The 25,870-nt window shown below is 46.7% G+C and overlaps 2 protein-coding genes across 5 annotated transcripts in view; one reads left to right on the forward strand and one right to left on the reverse strand.

The window, feature by feature from the left end:
• Positions 1–3,307: 3,307 nt before the first annotated feature.
• FABP3 (fatty acid binding protein 3) lies at positions 3,308–10,820 on the forward strand. Of its 3 annotated transcripts, XM_060308766.2 has the most exons (6): positions 3,312–3,470; positions 6,796–6,968; positions 7,304–7,427; positions 7,814–7,944; positions 8,904–9,005; positions 10,534–10,820. In XM_060308766.2, the coding sequence occupies exons 1-6, from the start codon at positions 3,398–3,400 to the stop codon at positions 10,585–10,587; spliced, it is 657 nt and encodes a 218-aa protein (XP_060164749.1). In that variant the 5' UTR covers positions 3,312–3,397; the 3' UTR covers positions 10,588–10,820. The 3 variants fall into 3 exon arrangements, 2 of the variants coding, with proteins under 2 accessions (XP_060164749.1, XP_030727492.1); XR_011377499.1 differs by lacking the exon at positions 7,304–7,427 and having other exon boundaries at positions 3,308–3,470; positions 10,534–10,581; XM_030871632.3 differs by lacking the exons at positions 7,304–7,427; positions 7,814–7,944 and having other exon boundaries at positions 3,314–3,470.
• Positions 10,821–11,537: 717 nt separating this feature from the next.
• The window catches only part of ZCCHC17 (zinc finger CCHC-type containing 17), a 61,875-nt gene continuing 47,542 nt past the window's right edge, over positions 11,538–25,870 (reverse strand). For both annotated transcript variants that reach the window (XM_030871617.2, XM_060308756.1), the window contains one exon: positions 11,538–12,441. In XM_030871617.2, coding sequence (XP_030727477.1) covers positions 12,280–12,441 — 162 coding nt within the window. In that variant the 3' untranslated portion in view covers positions 11,538–12,279. The remainder of the gene's footprint in view (positions 12,442–25,870) is intronic.

The raw sequence follows: 25,870 nt of genomic DNA on the forward strand, positions 1-25,870 counted from the left end.
TGGGAGTGGGGTGAGGGGGGTCAGCATCCACAGACTTAGCCCCTGAAGGGGTAAAGGGAGGTTTCCAAGTCCCTGGGTCAGTGGACCTCCAAGCTCAGTTTCTTTGGCCTCTATCTCTCATACCTCCCCTGCTCCAGCAGCACATCCCCTAGTGGAGGCGTCCAGATGGCAGGGAGGTCCAGGGAACAGCTGAAGATGCTGAGTAGGCCTCCCTCTCCCTGCCTCCCCATGGCCCCACGGATCATCCGGTGCTGCCAGTCCATCTCATTGGCTCTCTCCTGGTTACTCGTCTCTCCTCTATCTTTCCAGCCTGTGGTTGCCGTGGAAACATAGTACAGTGACATCACTATAGGGTGAGGGCTGGGGCGATACTGCTCTTGGCAGGGACTGGTCTTGCTGCTTGCTAGATGTTAAATCCACATCTGGATCTACCAAGGGCAAGAAAGGGGGGCAGGAAAAGGGACAGGGCTGACATTCCTTCCTCTTGCCCCTCTTTCCCCAAATGTAGTGAGCATAAAAGGGCAGGGAGGGTGCAGGTAATCAGAGGGATAAGGAAAAGGCTGCAAATACCTAGAAGGGATAAGGATAAAAGTCACATGGAAAGGAGATAGGGTGAGGCTAGGCGTCAACTTTGATGAGCCAGGTCTGAGCGCGGTGGGGAGATGGGGTTAGGGCAGCGAGAATAGTGGGTCTGGGGGTTGTCTAGAGTTCCTCAAAGCACCATGCTGCTCAACTTAGGCAGGGCCCAAGAGAGGAAGCAAAAAGACTTTCTGGCAGCGTCCCCCTCAGCCCGCCCTGAAGATCTCTATACCACTTCCTCACAGCCACAGCAGTTTCTAATCCTGTCTTAGAAATAAGAAAGCTGATTAGAGAAGCAAAGCAATCTGCCTTGGGTGGCCCAGCAGGTGAGGGGCAGAGCTGATACCAGGTCTTAGGAGCCCTGCACTATCCGTGGAGATAATAACAGCAGCAGCAAGCAAATATTTATTCAATCTACCTTGCCCAGCATTAAAAAAAATTTTTTTTAATTTATTTATTGTATTTATTTTTGGCTGCATTGGGTCTTCATTGCTGCGCGCGGGCTTTCTCTAGTTGCGGCGAGCAGGGGCTACTCTCTTTGTCGCGGTGAGGCTTCTCATTGCGGTGGCTTCTCTTGTTGCGGAGCACAGGCTCTAGGTGCAGGGGCTTCAATAGTTGTAGCATGCAGACTCAGTAGTTGTGGCTTGCAGGCTCTAGAGCGCAGGCTCAGCAGTTGTGGCGCACAGGCTTAGCTGCCCCGCAGCACGTGGGAATTTCCTGGACCACGGCTTGAACATTGTGTCCCCTGCATTGGCAGGCGGATTCTTAACCACTGTACAGCATTTTAAATGCATTATCTCATTTGATCTCCCAACACCTCTATACGGTAAATATTGTCATTTCCTCCATTTTCCAGATGAAACTGAGACTCAGAGTGGTTTAAGTGAGCTGCCCACAGCCACGGCTAGTACCCACTGGAATCAGAACTGGAACCCACATCTATCTGCCAGCAGCTGTTAGCCCAGCCCCAGCTCTCCAGCACTGCTTTATAAAGACCATGTAGGGAGAGAGCTCTGGTCCCTGGCTCTCCAGCCACTCAGTGTTTGAAAGAGGAGGAGGCCCTGTGTCTAAAGGTTGTGCCCTTGAGTTAGAAACTATCCCATCCCCCTCCTCCCCCTGTACCTGCTCTGGCAGTGAGGTCACTAGGTCTCTGTGCCCAGCCCTGAGGCCTCTCCTGCAGCTTTGGCAGAAATAAGCCCCCTTGGTCTTCTGGCAAGCGGACCTGTCCAAAAGAACCAAGACCTTGGGAGAGAGAGGGCTCTTCCTCCCTGGCCTTCTTCCCAGAAAGTTAGGGAAAGGGAGCAGATGTTCTCTACTTCCACATGGAGAAACAGAGGTACAGGGAGGCAGCCCACCACTCTGTATTGATACATGTGTGGCAGAGCTGGCGGGCCCCTTCTGGGTCCCTCTGTGAGGACCTCTGCGGGCCCGAGTTCAGCTGGGCACCACTCCATTATGTTTTGTGTCTTCCTTCATGAGCGTGTGTCTTGTTCGTGGCTGTCTTTCCAGAGCCTAGCCCAGGGCCTGGCACAAAGTAAGTGCTTTAATAACTGCTGGATTAAGAAATGAATGGGTTCCTCTAAGATTCAACTATGCTCATCTGTAAAAAGGATAATAATAACACCTGCTTCAGGGACTTTGTTTTAAAAGTTCAATAAGACAATGCACTGAAAGCCCTCAGCATGCAATAAACAGCAATACAAGGTGGATCTGATTGTTATTAAAAGTGCTTTGGAAACTGTAGTGTCAAACAAGGTAGGTGACTGCCGGTCTCTGAAAGTGCCGGTTGCCTGCCAGTGTGCAGAGGTCAGAGAAGGGCAGCAGGTGGGGGCCGCAGCAGTCAGGCAGAACGGGGAGCTGTCCTTGAGCCTTGAAGAGCTGGCTGCAAGGACAGAATTTCTGAAGGCGGGTGAGGAGGGAACGGCCGACCGGAGCAAACGCTCGGAGCTGTGCGTAGAGGTCAGAAAAGCCTGGCGCACTGGCACGGTGGAGGGGTAGTTGGACCGCAGGAGGGAAAGGCTAGCGCGGGAGACATTCCGTAGGCAGGGGCGAGCACGTGAGGAGCAGGCGCGGCGCGGCGCGACGGGAAGGGTCACGCTTTTGCCCGGAGCAGGCGGAGGGCATTCGCTGCCCGCGGTGACTCTCCCCTCCACCGGGCAGTGGGGAGTGGCGGCAGAGCGCAGGGTCTGGGGCCGGCTAGACCAGGCTCGCCATCTGGGCTCCAATTCACTCCTTATTTCCTGCGACCTTGTCACTCCCCCTCTGAGCCCTGGACACGTCACCTGTAAAATGAAGACCGAGATGCTTGCGCCGCGAAGAGTCGGCCAGAGCTTTCCCGGCGTGGGCATCAGCCCAAAAGTTTCCTTTCTCCTCTAGACTCTCATCTCTGTTCTGACCTCAAGCTCGGGGAGGGACCAGGGGAGGGAAGATGTCCCTGGCGTGCGCCCCAGCTCACGGGCACCGTGCCCCGAACTGTTTTCTTTTTAGATTCTGAAGAGCGCCTTGAGGCCAGGGAAGGGAGTAGATCCTACCAGCCCGGGGCAGGGACTCGGACCCCCGGGACCCGCGCTGACGTAGGCGAGCCGGGCGCCACCGGGTGCCCCTTCCCCCTCCCCCCGGCGGGTTGGAGCATGGGCGGTCAGCCCCAGGCTAGCTAGCGCCTGCCTGGGGCTTCCTATTTCGGGAGCGGGGTGTGGGCCACGCCCCGTCACGTGATGCAAGGGCCTTTTAAAGCTGCAGCGCGGGCTGGGAGCCGCAGGTCCCGGAATCCTTGCACGCGTGCTCTATCGTCTCTTTCTCAGCCTAGCCCAGCCTCACCATGGTGGACGCCTTCGTGGGCACCTGGAAGTTAGTGGACAGCAAGAATTTCGATGACTACATGAAGTCAATCGGTGAGGGCGGCTCGGGATGCTGGGCTGGGGATGGGCTGGCCGCGTGCCGGGTCGGAGCAGCGCTCCAGCTGTGGCTACCTACCCTGAACGCCTGCTGCATCCCTCCTGGTAAAAGTTGGGGAACCCGGGGATGCGGAGAAGGTGGCAGCCTGCGCTAGGGCATGCGAGGCCTGTTGGGAGGGGTTTCTTCCAGTTCCGCGCTCGCCACACGGCACGCGGCACGCGGGATCTTGGTTCCCCGACCAGGGATGGAACCCCTGCCGCCTTCAGTGGAAGCGCAGAGTCCTAACCACTGGACCGCCAGGGAATTCCGGGGAGGGGGCTTTCATGTTCTGAACTTGGCAAGAGGGATTCCCAGGCAAGGAGGCTCAAGGAGGCAGCTGTGTCGGTCGATGTGGGGGCAGGGAGGCGCTTTCGGGGAAGAAAGGCTTCTGATCTGGAGGTAGGGGGCGGGTTTGGATAAAACGGGAGGGGAGGGAGGAAAAGAAGAGGAGCATGGGTGGTCTAAGAACTGGAGCCTGAACAGTGAAAGGGGGCAGATTGATGGGAAGTGTCCTATGGCCTAAAGTAGGGGATCCCCAGGAGGAAGAAGATGGAAGGGGGGAACAGCCCTGAACAGGATATGAGGAGCTGAGACAGGAGCCTGCACAGTTAGCAACAACCCCTCACCTTCTACGTTGGGTTAGTTAGGGTAAAGGATTGTCGCTGCAGGGTGCCCTCTTTCTCACTAACCAGCCTAGTGGTAGGGTAGGGCAAGAGGCCCCATCACCAGCTGCAACCCAAGGATAACTGCTCACTGGGGAGGTGTCTGGTGGAGGGGTACAGCAAAGGGGCCTGGAGCAAAGCCAAGACCTGGTAAAGCCAGGGAGGGTCTTCGGTCTAGGAGGCTGTGGTGCTGGGAAGGGGGAGAATGAAGATTCAAAGAATCTTGCAGAGGAGGACTTTGGAGGTCTCTGTGCCTTGGTTCAACAGTTGAAGAAGCCAAGACCCAGAGAGAGTAGAAACTTGTCAAATCAATTCCACAGCAGAGCTGTTATGAAAGCCTAGATTTCTAGATCGGCAACCCAGAGAAGTTCCCATTATGGACCCCAGGGGTGGGAGTGGTAAGAACTGCTTTACTAAGCGTTGACCTCAGCCCTTCCCCTTCTAATATGGGCTAGGCAAAGAGGGTGATATCCTTTCTCTGGAATCCCCAGCTATGAGATTATCCTGGTCCCCCAGGCTAGGATAGGGAAAACTGGAATGTTATTCATGACTGAGCTAGGTTCCATGCCTTCCTTCCAGGGAAGGGGGGCTGGATAACCCAAAGAAGGGGTGGGGGGGTCCACTCCAGGCACCTCCCACCTGTTCCTGACCCCTGAAATAAGGACCGCAACTGTTGGCTTTTAAGGCCAAAGTGCTCAACTGCCCCTACTCTATGCTGAGCATTATGCCCAATGATTCCAGGAAGGTAGTAATTCTTGGAGAAGTAGGGGACCCTGGGCAGCTGTTGGGGAAGGTGGAATGCCCATAGCTAGTTCCTCTCCCAAGTGTCTCCCAGCAGACATTAGGACTGAAGACCTGGGTCCCTGAAGTGAGTCATACCATCCGTACCATCCTTGCTCCCTTATTTTGCCCCAACCTGGGTTAGGGGGCTGAGAATCCAGCTAGCCTGCTGTTGTACAGATGGAAAAAATGAGATACCCATGGGGGAGAAAAGACCTTCCTTAGATGGAAAAAATGAGATACCCATGGGGGAGAAAAGACCTTCCTTAGCTCTCAGTAAATAGCTTCAGCTTCGTTTCTAAGTAGAACCCATCTCTTCGCAAGACTCCAAATGCTGTAACTTTCTCTTAGCTGAGTCTCTCACCCACTCCACAATGCCTTCCTTCCTCAAACGCTCCACACCTCTGGGTAGGTCCTAAGTAAACAGAGCTCCTTGTGCAGTGACAAGGCCCTGCTCTGTGCTGGGGTGTGGGACTGACCTGACTCACTCTGATAACAGGGGGCAAGGCCAAGTCCCTCAGTAGCCAGGCAGGGTGGGCCAGCAGCAGCACAGCTGCCTGTGCCCCTCTTGTTTTAAACCAAGAGTTCTCAGAGGACAAAGAGGCCCAGCCTAGTTAGTACCAGTGATCTCAGGCACACTTGGTGGCCGTAGGCCACAGATGAAGTACATGCCGGGAAGCAGGATGGCCCAGGAGGAAAAGTGAACAGTTTTAGAGCCTAAATTCAAATCTAGGTCAACCACTTAACCCTTTGACTTTGGGCAAAAGTCACTTCACTCTCCAAGCCTTATTTGTAAATTGGGGATAATAAAATCCACCATTCAGGGCTGTAATAAACATTAAGTAAAACCACCCATGTAGCCAGGCACATCTGGAGACTTTCCACCCACCCCCTCACCACAGCCTCTGCCCTTGGAGGACAGCTCAGCAGAGGCTGCTCGGAGCAGAGGGGGAGGTTGGAGGCAAAAGGACAGATCTCGGGAAAGCCACAACCTGCAGGGCTCTTTGTTCCGCACTCTCTTGCAGCACTCAGGGAAGCCGTGCTTGGGCCAGGAGGGGAGTTCCCACAGAGCCTTAGACCAGGAGGCCTGGATTGGAGTCCTGACTGCCACCACTTCAGGCCTCTCCTAAATCTGCACACTGAGACAAACACTCCCTTTTGCCTCCTCCTAGGTCATGGTTAAGAGGCTTGGAAAATGTCTTTGTTACCATACATGGGGCACAAGAGCACCGGTGCACCTCAGGGTAAAAACTTGCAAAGGTGGAAAATTCTTGTCCATAGGCTCTGGAAGGCAAAGTCCACATTTACTTCTTTCTCCCTCAGCCTGTGCCTTGAAAGCTGCTCAGGGGCCCTGGAAGGGAGCCTTGCGCTCCAGCCTTTATAGATGAGCAGTACAGTGAGCTCTGCAGTTGAACATTCTGGATTTGAATTCCAGATTTGTGACCCTGGGCTTCAACTCATTCTCAGTTTTTGCATCTGTAAAATAGAGATAATAGCATCAGTCCTTCGGGGAGACTGGAAGGACTGAATGAGATTACACGTGTAGTTTTTACCACACAGAAAGCACTTAATAGTAGCTTATTCTAATCTCAGCTCTGCCACTGACTTGCTGTGAGACATGCCTGTCCATTAAGTTTCTCATCTGTCTAATGGGATCAGTAATGTCTCTTCACCACACAGAGCTAACGGGAAGACTGAATTAACAGCCATGCAAAGTCTTTGAAAGTTCTCACCCTTCTTTTCCCCCTTCCCCACATCCAGGCCTAAGAGTTGGTCACTGAGCTCCTTGTACCCTGCCTCTCGCTCTAGCTCATACTCATACCCTTCCCTCTGCCCTCAGGTGTGGGTTTTGCTACCAGGCAGGTGGCCAACGTGACCAAGCCTACCACAGTCATCGAAGTGAACGGGGACACAATCACCATAAAAACACAAAGCACATTTAAGAACACGGAGGTCAGCTTCAAGCTGGGAGTGGAGTTCGATGAGACAACAGCAGATGACAGGAAGGTCAAGGTGAGTCAAGGAAGGGTCCATGGGGAGTGGAAGGCCCTGAAGGGGATTACGGTGGCGCCCTATTATTGCACGTTGAGGGGTAGGCTATCATGGGGGATTGAAGTGGCAAATGAGGTCCATAACGCCTGTGCAGTGCTGGGATGTCCCAAGTGCTAAATGCATGTTAGTCCTATCTTGTTCTCCCTCCCATTTGGGAAGCATCTACCTGTTGCCTCTGGGAGTGGGAGTGGGCAGCACAGAGCCTGGATAGTCTGACCTCACTGTCTACGCCAGCTTCAGCTGGGTGACCTTGTGTATGGCATGCAACAGCTCTGGCTTTCTTTCCCCTTCCATAGATGGGGGCTTATGTGGACATGGCTGTGACCTCGGGTGCTTTAGGAACAATGCCCAGAAGTCAAGGTCCTCCACCGAAAGGTCATCCTGGCCTTCAGGAGCCAAGGAGACAGCTGGGGACAAGAGGTTGAGACCTACTCAGATGCTTCCTCTTCTCCAGCCTCCACTTCCAGGGCTTGGCCAGTGACCCTGAGAAACCATTTCCAATGCTGCCAGCCTACAGGCAGGAAAAACTATATTCTGGATAGAGCATTGTCTTTGGTGTGTTTATAGTGTCTTCTCACCAAGCCTTACCCCTCTCCTTCTGGGGAGGGAGAGTACATCTGCCCCCAGTCTTAGGACTTGTCACCCGGTGGTGGCTGTCTTGGCAGCTTGCCTCAGGCCTTCCAGCCACTGAGCCAGGCATGGAAGAGAGAACTAAGGGGTTTTGCCCTCAACAGGGTGTACCTATAGCAGTACCTTTCCACCAGACCGTTCCATTCAGCTCCTCAGCTGTTTCTTCTTCCTCACAGCTGCTCCCAAGGAGAGGAGAGGGTCTAATCTCCTCCCTGTGGAGGAAGCTGGAGCCCAGCCCAGGATCATACAGGAAGCTGGCAGCAGAGATGGGATGGTACCCAAAGATGGCAGCCTACCTTGGAGAGAGGTGCCTGCCCTACCACATGCCTTTGCCTCCTTGAACTAGCCTACCTTCCTGAAGGGCAAGAACCCCAGTTAAACACAACAGTAGTTCTCTGGGATGCCTAGGCTAAACATAACCTGCTCTGAATGGACAAAAAGCTAGAGGAATGAGAATGAGGAGGAAGGTGGTGGTAAGGGTGCACACCCACCGACCCACTGGCCCCAAAGCACATACACACAGCCTTTGCAGACTCTTCTACTGAACGCTGGTCAGTCAGGGTACCCTAGCCTGGCTTAGAGCCCCCAAATTTCTAGAGAAGAGAGACCTGGGAGAGTTGCCAAATGAGAGCCAGCTGATGCAGGCTGGCAGCACCCATAAGATTAAGTGGACATTTGACCAGGGCTGTGGAACACTCCAAGGGCCCGCAGTCCCAGGACCTGGCAGTTGCTGCCCACTCGTCACCTGAAGGGGGTCACTTGATATGGACCAAGAGGAGTAGGAATACAGGGCAGGGTCCAATTTTCCAATACCTCCCGCCCCCAAGGGTCTTTTAGACATTACGTGTGATCACCACTTGGCCGGAGAGTCTCAGGATTACTCCTCCTCACCAGTCTTTCACAGGCATTGGGCTGGTCCCCCCACTCTGTGTCTTAGTGAGACTGGGCTGTGGGCATCACCTAGAGTACGGGATAAGTGCCCATCCTGAAGGCTGGTGGCGCTTCTCAGAGCCAGGCTGTTCCTCTCCACTGTGCTATCTGCCTCTCCCTACTCGCCCAACAGCTGAAGGCCCCTCCCCCGGCCAAGCAGCAGTGGTGAACTAGACATCCTATGGGGCTAGGTTGGAGGTGGGCTGCCTGATCTCTGATCCTAGCATTGTCAATAGGGATAGAGGCTGGGTCCTTTGTGGCCCCAGTGACCAGACCCCTTCCTGCCCCTCAATCCTAGCTCAGATCTCAGCTCAGGCCTCTACCCTCTTTCCACAGTCCATTGTGACGCTGGATGGAGGCAAACTCGTCCACGTGCAGAAGTGGAACGGACAAGAGACAACACTTGTGCGGGAAGTAGTTGCTGGGAAACTCATCCTGGTAAGATGGATAACTCTGGGGCCTCACCCAATTCGTTTCTACTGCCCCTTCAGCCAAGCCTATTGTGAAAAGCCAAGGTCATCAGCGGGACCAATGGAAGCTGGAACAATGGAGGGTGGAGGCAGGCCTGGGTGGTATTAGGTAGGAATTTTCTATGTAGTGGCTTTGGACTTGGTTTAAATCTCAGCTTATAGGGTGCATGACTTTGGACAAGTCACCTTCTCCAAGTCCAACTGTAAAGTGGGTGTTAATAACACTAACCTTGTAGGGCTGCTGGGAAGTCTGAAGGCGACAGTGGATGCAGAGCACAGAGCATCACTGGTGTGGGACCACAGTAGGCGCACTCCATGGCCTTAGTTTCATGCTCTGCATTGCCGCATTGCCTTGCCCCAGGGAGAGGTAGAAAGCTTGGCCAAATCTGATTCCAGGCCCATAGGAGAGGCTCCCATCTCCCAAGCCTTTGGGCAGGGACAGGCTGGTGATCGGTGGGGCCCCAACTGACAGCACAGTCATTTCTACTTCATTCCAGGCTCACCTCCTCTCAGAGCTTTCCATGCCTGGCCTACTACAAGTACCTAAGGCCTGGGCTGGAAATGACAAACAAGGTGGCAGATCTGTCTGTTTAGGGACAAACTTGGGGACTTCACTTGAAGAATGTAGCCTTGACTGAACACCCCCAGGGGTGGAGACAGCAGCCACCCGTGATCTCTGCCTCCTTATTCTGTAGGGCCTCAGGTTTTCGCCTCAGCATCTTCACTGCAGACCTTCTTGGGTCAGTGTAACCTGGTCACTGCATTCTTGCACTTACACAGGGCAGGGGGCCCTGCAGAGTTAATAATGAGTTACCTAGCTCTGGTGGGAATGTGATATACAGCACCAAATACTCACTGGGCAGTTAAGCTATGGTGAAACCATGGGCCTGGCTCTGTGATGCCAGGCAGGATGCTGGGGGTTCAGGCCTCTGGCCCTGGCACTACCCTAAGTTAGGGAAAGAATGGAGAGTTGGTGGCCTAGTAAAGTCCTTTCCCAAGAGCCTCTGGACATTTTTATTCACCTGTTTGTCTACTATGTGCCAGGCACCATCTTAGGCACTAAAGATGAAGGGAGAGGAGTGGTACAAGGGAAAGAGAAACACTCTGGGATCTTGACCAAGTTACTTCCTCCCTGAAAGCTCATTTCCCCAAATCTCTACAAGAGGAATTACAATGCCTAACTTAAAGACTTAGGGGAACTTCCTGGTGGTCCAGTGGTTAGGACTTGGTGCTTTCACTGCTGTGGCCCGGGTTCAATCCCTGGTTGGGGAACTAAGATCCCGCAAACCACATGACATGGCCAAAAAAAAAAAAAAAAAGACTTGGTGTAAGCATTAGGAAAAAATACATGTAAAGTACCTGGCACGTAGTAGGTAGGCAGTAAATGAAAATTTTTAGCATGAAGGTAGAGGGCTCTCCCCATCAGAGTGGAGAGTATTCCCAGTACCTTCTGTGTGTACACCCCTGCCCTAACCTGACTCTGTGTTTTCTTCCAGACACTCACCCACTGCAATGCAGTTTGCACTCGCACTTACGAGAAAGGGGCATGACCTGCCCACTCCCTCAACAACTCCTCCTCTGCCAGTTGGCTACTCCTGGACTCAGCACCAGATTGACTCATTTTTTTTCCTTTGGCATTTTGTATAAATCCACCTTGATTGGGGAAATTCTCCTGGGGTCAGGTGGCACCAGCCTGGATCCAGTTCTGTTCTCATTGTGTATGTTTGTTTTTTTAACTGCACCCAAAGGGTGCTCTGAGGTCAATAAAGCAGCACCTAGGCCACCCAGTTGCCTTTTTGCTTTTGGTGACATGATTCTGGGAGTCTCAGTTTCTGTGTGTGTCAGAGAGTAGGCATAAACGACTGCCACTCAGGAAGAAGCACTGGATGAGAGACTGCAATGGACAGTCTCAGGGACAGTGATAGCTGATCACCTTACACGTACAAAAAATAAAACGGCTGTACCTACAACTTCCCTTTACACTGCCCCCTCCCTATGGCCAAATGAGCTAGTCCAACCTGGAATAATCACTCAGTGGTGGGGCTTCTGAACTGTCACCTCAGGTCCATCCTGCACTGAATGCCTTTGGGTCTGGACAGTTGCTCTTCTCTGTGGAATGCTGTGGTCTCTCTCTTTCCAGAACACAGGCTTAGGACACAGGATCCAGGCTTGTGCCAGTGGTAGTGGGAGAAAATGCCCACTGGCGAAGATGACTGCTGAGCATCTGCCTATGTGCTAGGCCATTACTCATGGTTCAAATTCTTACTGGTTCTCTAATCAGCCCTGGGGGAGAGGTCATCTGATCATTACAGAAGTGAGGGCTTATAAGTGATCTAAGAAGGCTGTGACTTGCTAGTGCCTCTGGCGCTGTACCTTAGCTGGGCCACTCTCTAAGGTCTAAGGTAACATGTTAAATGTTTTTCTGTCACCTAATGCAGCCTCAGTGACTTTTAAGTCTGTAAGTTACAGGAAGAGGGATTATACCAATAAGGACTCTCAATAAGTTTAAAACCAAGCACACTTCCATTTAGGGCCAGGAATTTAAGCAGAGACCTGAAATGGAACCAACTGATTCACATTGTAGTAAATAAAAGTAAAGCAATGATCTTGGCTTGAGCTGTCTGGTTCAGTGATCGGGCGGAACGTCACACACAAGCTCAGTCACTGCAAACAATGGTTTTCTGGCTGTGACCCCTGGCTGTCATTCTAACATAGTAGAATCATGTTAGGGGGAATGGAAAAAGTGAGCACCACTTCTTACCATGTTCTCCCTAGTACTGCCAGTCTCCCTCTGCCCCTGTGTTGGATGCAGCAGAGATCACCCACCAATCAGCCCAAGGAAGGCCAACAGGGAGGGGCCAATCACTCTGTTCTCCAACTACAGCCAGACTCACCTCCACAGCAGTACCTGTGGCTCTAGCGTGGACTCTGGCTCTGGCAGTGGCAGCTGGAAGAGGGTAATAGGACCTTCTGCTGAATGAAGGAAGTTGGGTGAATGAATGGGTCAGCTGCAGGGGTCACTTGCAAAGGGACTGGAGTGATAAGAAAACAACTCATTCAGGCAGATACTTTTGATATCTCCCAAACCTGCCTGTGGCAGGAAGGGAAGCCATCTCCCATGGGAGAGAAGTCAATGGGGTGGAAGGCCATATTCTCACTACTGAGTCTTTCCAGGAGCCAACGCTTCAAGGCACAAGGCTCCTGGTTCCTTCTCTCCACCACCCCCTCCACTCTTTCCACTCTCACTCCTTGTGCTTCTTCTTGTGCTTCTTCTTCTTTTTCTTCTTCTTTGCTGCCTTGCTGTCTTTTGACGTGTGCCTTGCCCTCTTGCCTGTATCACTCTCAGAGTCTGAGCTGTCAGAGTCAGATGACTTCCTGTCTCTATGTTTCTTTTTCTTCTTTTCCTAAAAAAAATAAATGAATAAAATAAAAACTCAACATTGTATGTATATATTTGCTTTAAAAAATCATGGCCTGTAATCATTAGGAGATAACTTAATAGATTAAAAAACATTAATTAGGGCTTCCCTGGGGGCGCCAGTGGTTGGGAATCCGCCTGCCAATGCAGGGGACACGGGTTCAAGCCCTGGCCCGGGAAGATCCCACATGCCGCGGAGCAACGAAGCCTGTGCGCCACAACTACTGAAACCCGCGTGCCTACAGCCCATGAGCCGCAGCTGGAGAAAGCCTGCACGCAGCAACGGGGACACAATGCAGCCAAAAATAAATAATTAAAAAAAAATTAATTAAAAAAACAAATTATATCTTTAAGTACTAACAAGAAAAAGTGCTCAAAATGAGCGAAAAAGGATCAAGTCATAATGCAGTATGTATTCTAGGTTCCAGGGTATGTAACAATATATGTGTGTATGTTTATACACACACACATATACATGCATACCATATGTATTATATATATTTACATATATAAATTATAATATTTAGTACATTAAATCATAATATAATATGTATATTTAACAGACCTGTATATATTTAAAATACACAGAAAACAATGGAAAGGACACAAACAGTTACAAGTGTTACCTCAGGAATGAACTGCATACAGGGAAGCTGAGGTCTTCCGCTGTCCTTTTTCATTTTTTTTTAAACAAGCATTTATTACTTTCTTTCTCTTTTTTCAGCCGTGCCACGCGGATTGAGGGATCTTAGTTCCCCGACCAGGGACTGAACCCGGGCCGTGGCAGTGAAAGCGTTGAGTCCTAACCACTGGACCACCAGAGAACTCCCTATTACTTTCATTTTTAAAAAGCACAGGATATTAAAGCTGAAAGGAGTCCTTAGAGATCACCTAGTCTGACTAGAGACAGTACTTCACATGCCCAAGAATATGAGAGTAATGGATTCAGGACTCCTGACTCCCAGTCTGGTTTCTATTAGACCCTGCTGCCAGGGAAAATAACCGCCATCAATTAATAAGGCCCCACCTGCTACCCTTGAATATTTACCATCTCTAAGTTTCGCAACCAACCTTACAAGAGTATACTGATAAAGAAAAAAGCTCAGAAAGAACTTTCTCAACATTTCCCACCACACTACGCCACCAAATTAACAGCACAAACGCACACAAAGGCTGAGACCCTGATTCCCAGGCTTCTGTAGGGTACTTGGAGCAGTTTGTAAGCACTGAATAAACCTTTTCATTGAATTGCAAATATGTATATTGCCTTGGTAAGGTTTCTAAGGAGAGACTATGGGGGGCGAAAGTGAGAGTAGAAGAGGGCAAGGCTCCTGCTCCTCCCATTAGGCTTCCATCCAGCATCCGGAGACTGTAAGTCTGCCTGATAGACTAGGTCTTGGGAGCTGGCTGTGAGAAATGGTGGACAAAACACAGAACCAGGTGTTAGACCCAGACATGAGTTCTGGCTCTGCCACTTACTATTACTCTTCTGTAACCCTGGGCAAGTCATTTCACCTCACTGAGGCCTAGTCTCCTCAAATGTACAACAGAGATAAGAACAGCACCTGTGTCACATGGTGGTGAAGAGATAGTATCTGTGGCTGGAGAAGTTGGAAACCACTCGCCCCAGATCACACAGGCAGGGCTGGGATCTGCATGTAGATCATATGACTGGAAATCTCCTGAGTTTTCCTTGATTGCACATGGCCCCTCTTCCTGTATAGTGATGGGAGGCCTCACGGTATATGGTGGTCAGAACAACAGTTTTGGAATAAGATAGACTTAAGTTCAGGGACTTTCCTTGTGGCACAGTGGTTAAGAATCCGCCTGCCAATGCAGGGGACATGGGTTCGATCCCTGGTCGAGGAAGATCCCACATGCTGCGGAGCAGCTAAGCCCATGTGCCGCAACTATTGAGCCTGTGCTCTAGAGCCCACGAGCCACAACTACTGAGCCCATGCGCCACAACTACTGAAGCCCGTGCACCTAGAGACTGTGCTCTGCAACGAGAAGCCACCCCAGTGAGTAGCCCGTGCACCGCAATGAAGAGTAGCCCCCGCTCGCCGCAACTAGAGAAAGCCCACACACAGCAACAAAGACCCAACGCAGCCAAAAATAAATTTTAAAAATTAAAAAAAAAAAAAAGAATTAAGTTCAAATTCCAACTCTGCCACTTACTAACTATGTGATTTAGAACAAAAGACCTAACTTTTTTTTTTTCTTTTTTGGCCCGCGCTGGGTGGCATGTGGGATCTTACTTGTCCAACCAGGGATCAAACCGGCGCCCCCTGCATTGGAAGCACAGAGTCTTAACCACTGGACCACCAGGGAAGTCCCAAGACTTTACTTTTTTGAACCTCAGTTTTCCTTTCAGTAAATTACAAATAATAAATACCTACTTCAAAGGATGCTATGAGGACTAAACATGGTAAGTACTAACTATAGTGCCTGATACATGGTAGGAACTCAGTGGTAGCTAGAAGTATTGTATTATTCTCTTATTTCAGAGAACTCCCAGAATGTTCTGACAATCTGGCCAAGTATCTACAGCAGATGAGTCAAAGTTCTAAGAGAAGATTAAACCAAAATTCTTTCTTGGAGTCTCCAGTGGAGTAGAGAGAGGGGAAGCTTCCCAGGCCCAAGTTATCAAGCTGTAGGAACCATGGCTGGGAGAAGTTGAGAGTCGGCAAATCCATGGTTTGGCTTATGGTGTTGCAAGATAATGGAAGTCAATCACAGGCTACATGGGCTTGGCAGCCTCACCAATCTCTGCCCCTTAGGTAGGACAGAGTCCTGGGAAAGTAAACAAGCAGATGCAGAGTCTGGCACCAATTCCCCTAAGACTGGCCCAGCCTGGATACATAAATGAGAAAGGAAAGTAATAATACTTCCTTACAAACAAATAGCACTTTAGTTTATCAAACTTTCTGCATCTCGTATCTTGTAATAATAATCTGGTAAGGTCAGAAGTCAGGAATTATTATTGCTATTTTACAGAGGTGAAAACTGCAACTCAAGGAAGTGACCAAAGACAAGACAAGAACGTCACACTTTCTAACTCAGAGTTTGGCATTATTTCCACTTTCTCAATGATACAGGCTCAGAAGGAGGAAAGAGAAAAGCAAATCACTAGAGAACCCTGGCAAGCTAGAACGTTGACTCTAGGTAGCAAGGAGGACTTGGGGAGATGGCTTTCTAGACCTCAATCTTGATGTAAAAGCTCTTTTGCAACCCGAATAAAGAAAATCTAGTTTTCCAGCAGGCGGCATCATTTTCATTTTGTCTCTAACCTTGAGCTAGAGAACAAAAATTACTTCGTATGTTGTAGTTCAAGAGGAAAGTTGGGAGTTGGAGTAGAGGTGAAGTTGGAAAGTCAGAGGTGAAGCTGGCTTCTGGTCCCTTGGCTACATTCTGGGGAAGAGGAGCATAAGGTAAAGGGTAATGACCCAGAAGTGGGAGCTCATGGTAGACAGGCCGGAGGGGCAGGGGAAAGAAGCCATTGCTCAAAACCTCTCTCTGAGAAGCACATATCCTGTGCTACAGCAGCTAGCCCATCCACTTTCTCTATAGTTCTAAAAAAAGGTTAGCAGCAGCCCAGCGTAAACTGAGAAAGGGGAGTAACAGCAGTTAACACTTATTGAGTACCTAATTTTCTAGATGCTGGGTAATACCCCATGACCTTCAAAACAAATCTATTAAGTGGGCATAATAATCTCTATATTTTCAGGAAAGAAAATCATAACTTCAGAGAGGTTTACTGAGATAAAGTAACTTGCCCAAATGGTAGAACCTGAATTTGACTCAGGCTGGGCCCCTCATTAGATGTTCTTTTTAGCTCTGTGTGGTAAAGCCAGCACCTAAGTTAGCATTTTCTAGCCCAAAGGCACTGATCTAGCCAGAAATCAAGCAAGCAAGCAAGCATTTATTCTGTTTTATTTATTCTTAAGAATTATTCTCGAGAAAGCACTGGTTATTTATTCTCTTATTCTTGAGAAATGATTGATTCTCAAACTGATTCTCTAGGGTTAATTCTTATAAAGTAGGATAGAGGGTGGCTCCTGGTTAGAATTTGCTCATAAGCACCAGTTTATCACAGCTTGGAAAGGGTAAGACCAGAGGGAGAAGGCTATTAATCAGCTCACAAGTATTTACTGAACTTTACTACCTATAAAGCATTTGAGAGAGCCATAGTTACATACAGTGTCACTTAGGAGATAAGAACACATTTTTAATAGAATTCAGACAAATACAGAGTACCTACTAGTGCAAAGCCATAGCTGCATGCAAAGTAAACACATTCAGTAGCTCAGGAGTGGTGACTGGCACCATTCCTCCAAACCTGAGCCAACCTCATCAAACAAGGGAAAGAATAACTCCCAATAACCATACAGCACATTCATGCAACAAATATTTGTTGAGTACCTTCTAAGAGCCAGTAATATCTATTAACTAATTTGTCTCTTATAGTACTTGAATGACATTAGAAATCATGGAACAGAAGCCTTCAAGGGATACACTAATCAAGGAGAAAGATTAATTAAGATACTAGGCAGTCCACGGAAGTGATGTAAGAAAAGTACAAACAACATGCCATGGACACACAAGGGAAAGAAAGCAATTATGTCTGAGGAATTTGAGGATGGCCTCATGAAGGATACGTAATGTGTTGTGCTTTTGAAGGATGAACATGGCTTTGGCAGGTGGAGTAGTGGTAGTAGTGCTGACGGAAGAAGGGAACTGAGGGCCTTCCAGCCAGATGGAAGACAGAATGAAGCAAATGCCTGAAAGATCCTGTGTGGCATACTTACCTTGTACTGGATCCCATCCCTTCTTTCCTACTCAAAGACATAGGTCCAGGAATTGTCCCCTCTCTCCTGCATCAATTTGTCCTTCTTTAATGGCTCATTCCCCAAAATAAACAAATGTGCTATAATAGTTCCCATTTTGAAAAAAAAAACAACCCTCCTAAACAATTGTAACCAGGTTGTCAACCCACCACTCTACTGAAACAGCTCTTGTCAAAGTTACCAATGATCTCCACATGGCCAAATTTATGGTCAGTTCTTAGGCCTCATTTACTTGATCATGTGGATGACTAATACTATCTATTAACTAGCTTGCTACTTCCACTTTTGCCTTCTAACCATCTAATTTCCATACAGTAGCCAGAATAATTCTCTTAAAAGATAAGTCAGATCATGTCATCCCTCTAGTAAAATGCCTAATGACATCCATCTCACTCTAAGTGAAAGCTGAAGTCCTCAGATTCTCCTATAAGGCCCTGGTTTCCTCTAACTCATTCACTTCCTCCAGCTACACTGGCCTCCTTACTGTTCCTTAAACATGCCAAGCTCATTCCCAATCTCTAACTATTGTACTTGTTGAAATGTTCTCTCACCACTTATCTGAGTAGCTTGCTTTCTCACTTCTTTCAAAGATCCACTCTAATGATGCTTTATGAGAAAGGTCTGCCCTTACCATCCTACCTAGAATGGCAAGTCAGCTATCCCTTTACCCCTATTCTAGTACTCCCTAGCTCTCATTACCAAATTGATTTTTCTCCATAGCACTTTTCAGTACTTGAAATATTAGTATTATTTTATATTTATTTACTAGTTCGTTGTCTGTGACTCCCATTAGAAAGTAAGTACCATGAAGACTGGGATTTTCCTGTTTTGTTCACTACTGTTGCTGCAACGACTAGAACAGAACCTGGCACACAACAGAAATTCTTTTAATGAATGAGGTTGGAGTACAGTGTGTGAGGGAAAGGACTGGTGAGAGATGATGCTGGGATGTTGGACAGATTGTGAAGAGTCTTAAAGGAACTCAGACTTTATTCCATAGAAGAAGGAGAATCCTGAAGGCTTTCGAGCAGAATACACTGGACGACTCTCTGTGCTCCAGCAGAACAGGCCCAGGACTGGCAACCTCTCTCTCAGATAGGCACCAGAAGTTCTCTGGAGAACAGAACAGAGCCAGCACTGCAGCCAAGGGGATGACATTCCTATTCTGTTCTTCTAAATATAGTACAGCAGAGAGTAATTATAGTAGCCATATGAAAGGAAGAAAATTACATTCTGGATCAAATATAGCTAAACTTCATTATAATAAGTTAGCAGCCTGATGCCCAAAGCAGATGCTTCCTCATAATATAGCCTGATTCAGAAAGACCCATGATGGCATATGATAAGTGAAAGAGGCTAGCAAAGCACATACCACAGGTTCATGAAAGATTATCCAGGGCTTCACTACAAAAACCTTTATTCCTATTTTATCAACCTCTTCATAGCCCATTTCCATTTGCAACACAAAGCTTCCTCCTGTTCTAATTATGCCCAACAAAAATGACTTATAATTTTCAGACACTGGGATGAAAACCGTCATGGTACTGAATAGGTATTGCATAGAACTAAACCAATACGTACTAGATTTTTGGACAAGGACATGCATTCAATTCATGTATGTTTGATAAAAAGAAGTGGAGGGCTCAGGGCTAGAAAGATCCCTTACTCCTGCCCCTACTCACCAGCAGCAGCAGGAGTCAGTCCCTATTACTCTCCAAACTGAGGGTAGGCCTCACTGAGGGAAGGAACCCGAGGAGTTACACATGGCACATATGATGGAGTCTATCAATTCAAAGGTGCATGCCAATATGTGCCAGGCACTATTTGAAACAGGTGACACCCTTTCTTTATCCTGGCCATTTCCTGATTTCCCAACATGCCTAGCACCTTCTCCTGTCTTAGAGACTTTACATTAGACATTCTCTTCTACCAGACTGCAGAAAGAAGTGGGACAATGAAGCAGTCTCGTAAAGAAGCAGAGATGAGAACCCAGTAGACTGTTTTTGACTTTCTGGTTCTAATTCTGGATGGCCCAGAGCCAACTAGTGCTGGAACAGGTGTCCAAATCTGCCACTCTCGCACACTCCAAAATATCCATCTCAGGTAGAAGTTTTTACGGATAAGGAAAGCCAACCTCCTGTTGGAATCAAAGATTTAGATGGGGGAAAGAAACAGGAGGCCTGGAAACTTGATTTACGGTTATGAACAGAAACAGATCAATAGAGAGCACATTCCTACAGCACTTCACTTTATCAGCTCGGTGAAATACATTTAAGGAATACAAATTCACGTAAAACAAATAAATGAAACACATTTGAAAAATTAAAAAAAATCAATAGATGACATCAGATGATTACTAAGGGTAGCGGGTAACAGAGCAAAATCTGGCCCAAAAGTGATCTTATAAGACCTGATAAGTCAATCACCTAACACAATGCACAATAGAAAAGTATGAGGCACTCAATACATAGTTGTTGAGTAAATAAATAATTGAAGAGCTAAATGAATTAATGGTAGAAGTGTGGTATAGAAAAGAATATTGGGTTAGTAATCTGAAGAACTGGGTTCTTATTTCAGCACTATCCCTTATAGTTGTGTGACTTCAGGTGAGACAATTTCTCTTAATCTCCATTTTCCTAAGGTATAAAATGGTGGGATAATAATGCCTACTCTGGCTACCACACAGGATTGTGTAAGGATAAAACAAAATAAAAAATGAAGATATTTTGAGGTTTCCCTGGCGGTCCAGTGGTTAAGACTCCACGCTTCCACTGCAGGGGGCATGGGTTTGATCCCTGGTCGGGGAATTAAGAGCCTGCATGCTGTGCAGTGTGGCCAAAAAAGAAAAAAGAAGATATTTTATGAACTGTAAGTACTAAACAAATATAAGGCATAAAAGATAATAAAGCGATTAACGACAAGGTGAAAAGACAATGACGCTAGATGATATCTTGGTAGAAACAATGGGCATCAAGGGGGAAGTTTTTACAGTTTCAGCTCCCTGGAGCACTTTTTTTTTTTTTTTTTTTTTTTTTTTCCTATTTTGCGGTACGTGGGCCTCTCACTGCTGTGGCCTCTCCCGTTACTGAGCACAGGCTCCGGACGCGCAGGCTCAGCGGCCATGGCTCACGGGCCCAGCCGCTCCACGGCATGTGGGATCTTCCCGGACCGGGGCACGAACCCGTGTCCCCTGCATCGGCAGGCAGACTCTCAACCACTGCGCCACCAGGGAAGCCCCCTGGAGCACTTTTTAATCAAAGAGGACTCATGAGTTAGAAGTTCATATACATAAAGATACTTTAAAAATAATAAGATATGATGATTATTACTGCCATTGTTCATCAGACCATTTCTCTACTAAGTGAAGAGCAACAGAGGGTAGGATAATGGGTTGACTAAGCAGGTCATAAAGCGCCTCATACCTAGCAGATCCTTAATAATTATTTTGGCGAACTGAAATACACATCTCAAAGCAGCTTTAGAAGCAAAGCAATAACTAGTTGCACCAGGTGTATTAAGCAATACAAAAACAACCAAAGACCCACAGAAGTGAGATATCCACAGAACCACTTCAGGAATCTGGTAAATACCATTTAACCCCTAAAAGGTTAAAAGAGAATGAAAAACTCCTGGAACATACACATAGAATCACAGTTAAAAATCTAGCTCTACTAAACAAGTAAAATTGCCTGTTTGGAAACATGATCTTACATGTAGAAAATCTTAAAGATTCCACAAAAAAGCTGTTAGAACTAATCAGTGAATTCAGAAAAGTTGCAGGATACAAAATCAACACACAAGAATCAGTTGTATTTCTATACACTGACAATCAGCAATCCGAAAAGAAAATTAAGAAAACAATTCCATAGCATCAAAACAATTCCATAGCATCAAAGAGAATAAAATATTTCGGAATAAACTTAACCAAAGAGGCATAAATACTTGTACACTGAAAACTACAAAACAATGCTGAAAGAAATTAAAGACAACACAAATATATGGAAAAACATCAACGTTCATGGATTGGGAGACTTAATATGGTTAAGACGTCAATACTACACAAAGTAATCTACAGATTTGATGCAACCCTTCCCTAATCCCAATGACATTTTTTGCAAAATTAGAAAATTTCATCCTAAAATTCATATGGAATCTCAAGGGACCCCCAAAGAACCAAAATACCTTGAAAAAGAACAATGTTGGAGGACTCACATTTCTTGATTTCAAAACTTACTATGAAGTTAGAGCATTCAAAACAGTGTGGCTCTAGCAAAAAGACAGACATATGGACCAATGGAATGGAATGAAGAGTCAGAAATAAACCCTCATGTGTACAGTCAAATGGCTTTTGAAAAGGATGCCAAGACCATTCAATGGAGAAAGGACAGTCTTTTCAACAAATGGTGCTGGGGATACTGGATATCTGCATGCAAAAATATGAGGTTGGAACCTTCCTTTACACCATGTTAAAACAAACAAACAAACAGCAACAATAAAAAACCCTCAAAAAATGGATCAAAGATCTAAATGTAAGAGTTAAAGCTATAAAACTTTTAGAAGAAAACAGAAGGAAAAAGCTTCATGACGTTAGATTTGCCAATGATTTCTTGAACACAACACCAAAAGTACAGGAAACAAAAGAAAAAAATACATAAGTTGGACTTCATCATGATGGAAAATGTTTGTACATTAAAAGACACTATCATATACTTAGTATGTGAACATACTTAACACTCCTGAACTGTACTTAAAGATGGTTAAGATGGTAAGTTTTATGTGTTTGTTCACCACAATTTGTTTAATGTAAATCTGAAAAATAAAAATAGAACAATACCAACAGAGTGAAAAGGCAATCCAAAGAATGGGAGAAAATATTTGCAAGTCATATATTTGATAAGAGATTGATATCTAGAATATATAAAGAACTTTTTGAACCCAGTGTCTGTACTTAAACCCATCTCTGACCACAAAGCCTCTTTCTTTTTTTTTAACATCTTTATTGGAGTATAATTGCTTTACAATGGTGTGTTCGTTTCTGCTTTATAACGAAGTGAATCAGCTATACATATACATATATCCCCATATCTCCTCCCTCTTGCATCTCCCTCCCATCTTCCCGATCCCACCCCTCTAGATGGGCACAAAGCACTGAGCTGATCTCCCTGTGCTATGCAGCTGCTTCCCACTAGCTATCTATTTTATATTTCATAGTGTATATATGTCCATGCCACTCTCTCACTTCAACACAGTTTACCCTTCCCCCTCCCCGTGTCCTCAAGTCCATTCTCTATGTCCGTGTCTTTATTCCTGTCCTGCCCCTAGGTTCTTCAGAAGCTTTTTTTTTTTTTTTAGATTCCATATATATGTATTAGCATATGGTATTTGCTTTTCTCTTTCTGACTTACTTCACTCTGTATGACAGTCTCTCGGTCCATCTACCTCACTACAAATAACTCAATTTCGTTTCTTTTTATGGCTGAGTAATATTCCATTGTATATACGTGCCACATCTTCTTTATCCATTAATCTGTCGATGGACACTTAGTTGCTTCCATGTCCTGGCTATTGTAAATAGAGCTGCAATGAACATTGTGGTACATGACTCTTTATGACTTATGGTTTTCTCAGGGTATATGCCCAGCAGTGGGATTGCTGGGTCGTATGGTAGTTCTATTTTTAGTTTTTTAAGGAACCTCCATACTGTTCTCCATAGTGGCTGTATCAATTTACATTCCCACCAACAGTGCAAGAGGTGCACTGTGCACCTCTTGCACAGTGATGATAAAGCCTCTGTTTTTAAGCAACAGCTACCAGTAGCTGACACGCACTGGGCTTTGCTGTATGCAGGCACTGTGCTCAGAGTTTTATGTGCATCTCCGCATCCTAACAACCTTATGAAGTAGATGCTTATTGTTCCCATTTTATAAAGGAAACAGATTCAGAGAAGTTTAGTAATTAGCCTAAGTTCCACAGTGAGGAGGTGACCCAACTGAGATTAGAAGCTGGGCAGTCTGTCTCCACAGCCCAGGTTCTTAAGTACATCCTCCACTGCCCTCAGAAAAGCAATTCCTCAGCATCCACCTAATGTAATATGCATAGCCACTGCAAATGAACATTTTAAGACTATGTGGTGGGCTTTCCTGGTGGCACAGTGGTCGAGAATCCTCCTGCCAGTGCAGCGGACATGGGTTCGAGCCCTGGTCCCGGAAGATCCCATATGCCGTAGAGCAACTAAGCCCGTGCGCCACAACTACCGAGCCTGCACTCTAGAGCCTGCGCCACAACTACTGAAGCCCGCACGCCTAGAGCTCATGCTCCACAACAAGAGAAGCCACCGCAATGAGAAGCCTGCGCACCACAACGAAGAGTAGCCCCCGCTTGCCGCAACTAGAGAAAGCCTGTGTGCAGCAATGAAGACCCAACACAGCCAAAAATAATAAATAAATAAATAAATTTATTTCAAAAAAAGACTATGTGGCAAAAATGGAACGATGACATGACAAAGTAAAAAACAGGAAACAAAATTATACATACATTTTAATTACATCTAGGTAAAACATGCATTTGAAAACAGCTAGAAGAAAATATGTGCCACAATAATATAGATTCTGGTAAAGTAGTAAGATTATGGGTTGCCCTTCTTTTGTTTTATATTTAAATAATGAGGTAATATGGTGGAAGCTTCCCATTTCCCTCTTTAAATCAAGTCCTCAGACCTCTATGAAGAAGGCTAGCATCAAGAATAAAGATATGTAAAGCCAAACCCTGTGTTCAAAAATAAGCAATACTCAAACTATTATGCATAAAATAAGCTACAATGATACACCGTACCACAGCGGTCCCCTAACCTTTTTGGCACCAGGGAACGGTTTTGTGGAAGGCAATTTTTCCATGGAGGGTGGGGGGATGGTTCAGTTGGTAATGTGAGTGATGGGGAGCGGCAGATGAAGCTTCCCTCCCTCACTTCCTGCTGTGTGGCCCCGAGGGGCAGGTGGGGAGGACGGTTGGGGACCCCTGCTGTACAACACGAGGAAGAGAGCCAATATTTTATAATAACTATAAATGGAATACAACCTTAAAAATTGTAAATTACTATATTGCACACCTTTAATGTATATAATATTGTATATCAACCATTCTTCAATTAAAAAAAATTTTTTTTAAAAAGCAATACTGGGGCTTCCCTGGTGGCACAGTGGTTGAGAGTCCGCCTGCCGATGCAGGGGACACGGGTTCGTGCCCCGGTCCGGGAAGATCCCACATGCCACGGAGCGGCTGGGCCCGTGAGCCATGGCCGCTGAGCCTGCGTGTCCAGAGCCTGTGCTCCGCAACGGGAGAGGCCACAACAGTGAGAGGCCCCCGTACCGCAAAAAAATAAAAAATAAGAAAAAAGAAAGCAATACTGCATGCAGGGTTGGGGACAGTTGCCTCTGTGAGGGAGTTAGGCTAAACACGGCAATGTTGAAGGTTTGCAGAAGGCTCTGGAGGGCAGTACTTGAAGTAGGGGCCTTTGTTAATTTCTATTTCTTTGGTTCACAAGAGAACAGTACCAAATTAAAATAATATCCCCACTGCTCTAAATCAGTGTCTTCCAAGTGCCATTCATTCATATAATAGTGCCACAATTTTTATTCCGTGTGTTTATAAACTGCTATTTTTTTACTTAAATTTTTTCTTAATATCTGAATTTTTGCTTTAAAAAGTCCTACTTAAAAGGGAAACTTTATAACAGCACTGTAAATAGAAAACTTGCAGCCCCTGTCTTAAGCAGAAGATAACTGTAAAAATAGATACATAAAAAAGACACAACAGGGACTTCCCTGGTGGTGCAGCAGTTAACACTCCACCCTCCCAATGCAGGGGGCCCAGGTTTGATCCCTGGTCGGGGAACTAGATCCCACATGCATGCCGCAACTAAGAGTTCGCATGCCACAACTAAGGAGCCCACCTGCCGCAACTAAGACCCGGTGCAACCAAATAAATAAATTAAAAAAAAAAAGACACAACAATGTTTTAGCTAGATATAATTTACTGCCTGCTAAAGGCAGTACTTGAAGAGGACTAGGGTTAGACAGTTTGTTTTCACAGGAGGCAGTCTGGATTTTTTTTAAAGTACAATGGGAAATCACTGAAGGATCTTAAACAGGAAGAGACATGTTCTGATTGGATACGTTAACAATCCTTTCCTGGGAATTAAAAATAAATTTAAAAAAAAAAGAAAAAATGAGAAGAGACAGAAGAAATGAACAACTGAACAACAACATCATCCACTTTTACCTAATTGACAGTAATAAAACACTATGCTGTATTGGAACCCTTGGGCACTGTTGGTAGGAATGTGAAATGGTGCAGCTGCCGTGAAAAACAGTATGGTGGTTCCACAAAAAAAATTAAAACAGAATTACCATATGGGACTTCCCTGTGGCTCAGTGGTTAAAGAATCTGCCTGCCAATGCAGGGGACACGGGTTTGAGCCCTGGTCTGGGAAGATCCCACATGCCATGGAGCAACTAAGCCCGTGTGCCACAACTACTGAGCCTGCACTCTAGAGCCCGCGAGCCACAACTA

Source organism: Globicephala melas, chromosome 1, assembly GCF_963455315.2.
Source record: "Globicephala melas chromosome 1, mGloMel1.2, whole genome shotgun sequence".
NCBI classification, from domain to species: domain Eukaryota; kingdom Metazoa; phylum Chordata; class Mammalia; order Artiodactyla; family Delphinidae; genus Globicephala; species Globicephala melas.

What these genes read in the sequence shown, in the direction of transcription:
- FABP3 (XM_060308766.2), top strand. Translation starts at nt 3,398, where the DNA reads ATGGTGGACGCCTTCGTGGGCACCTGGAAGTTAGTGGACAGCAAGAAT. An exon ending in GAGACAGCTGGGGACAAGAG is followed by an intron (nt 7,428 to 7,813) that starts GTTGAGACCTAC and finishes TCTTCCTCACAG; the next exon opens with CTGCTCCCAAGGAGAGGAGA. An exon ending in GCAGCCTACCTTGGAGAGAG is followed by an intron (nt 7,945 to 8,903) that starts GTGCCTGCCCTA and finishes CTCTTTCCACAG; the next exon opens with TCCATTGTGACGCTGGATGG.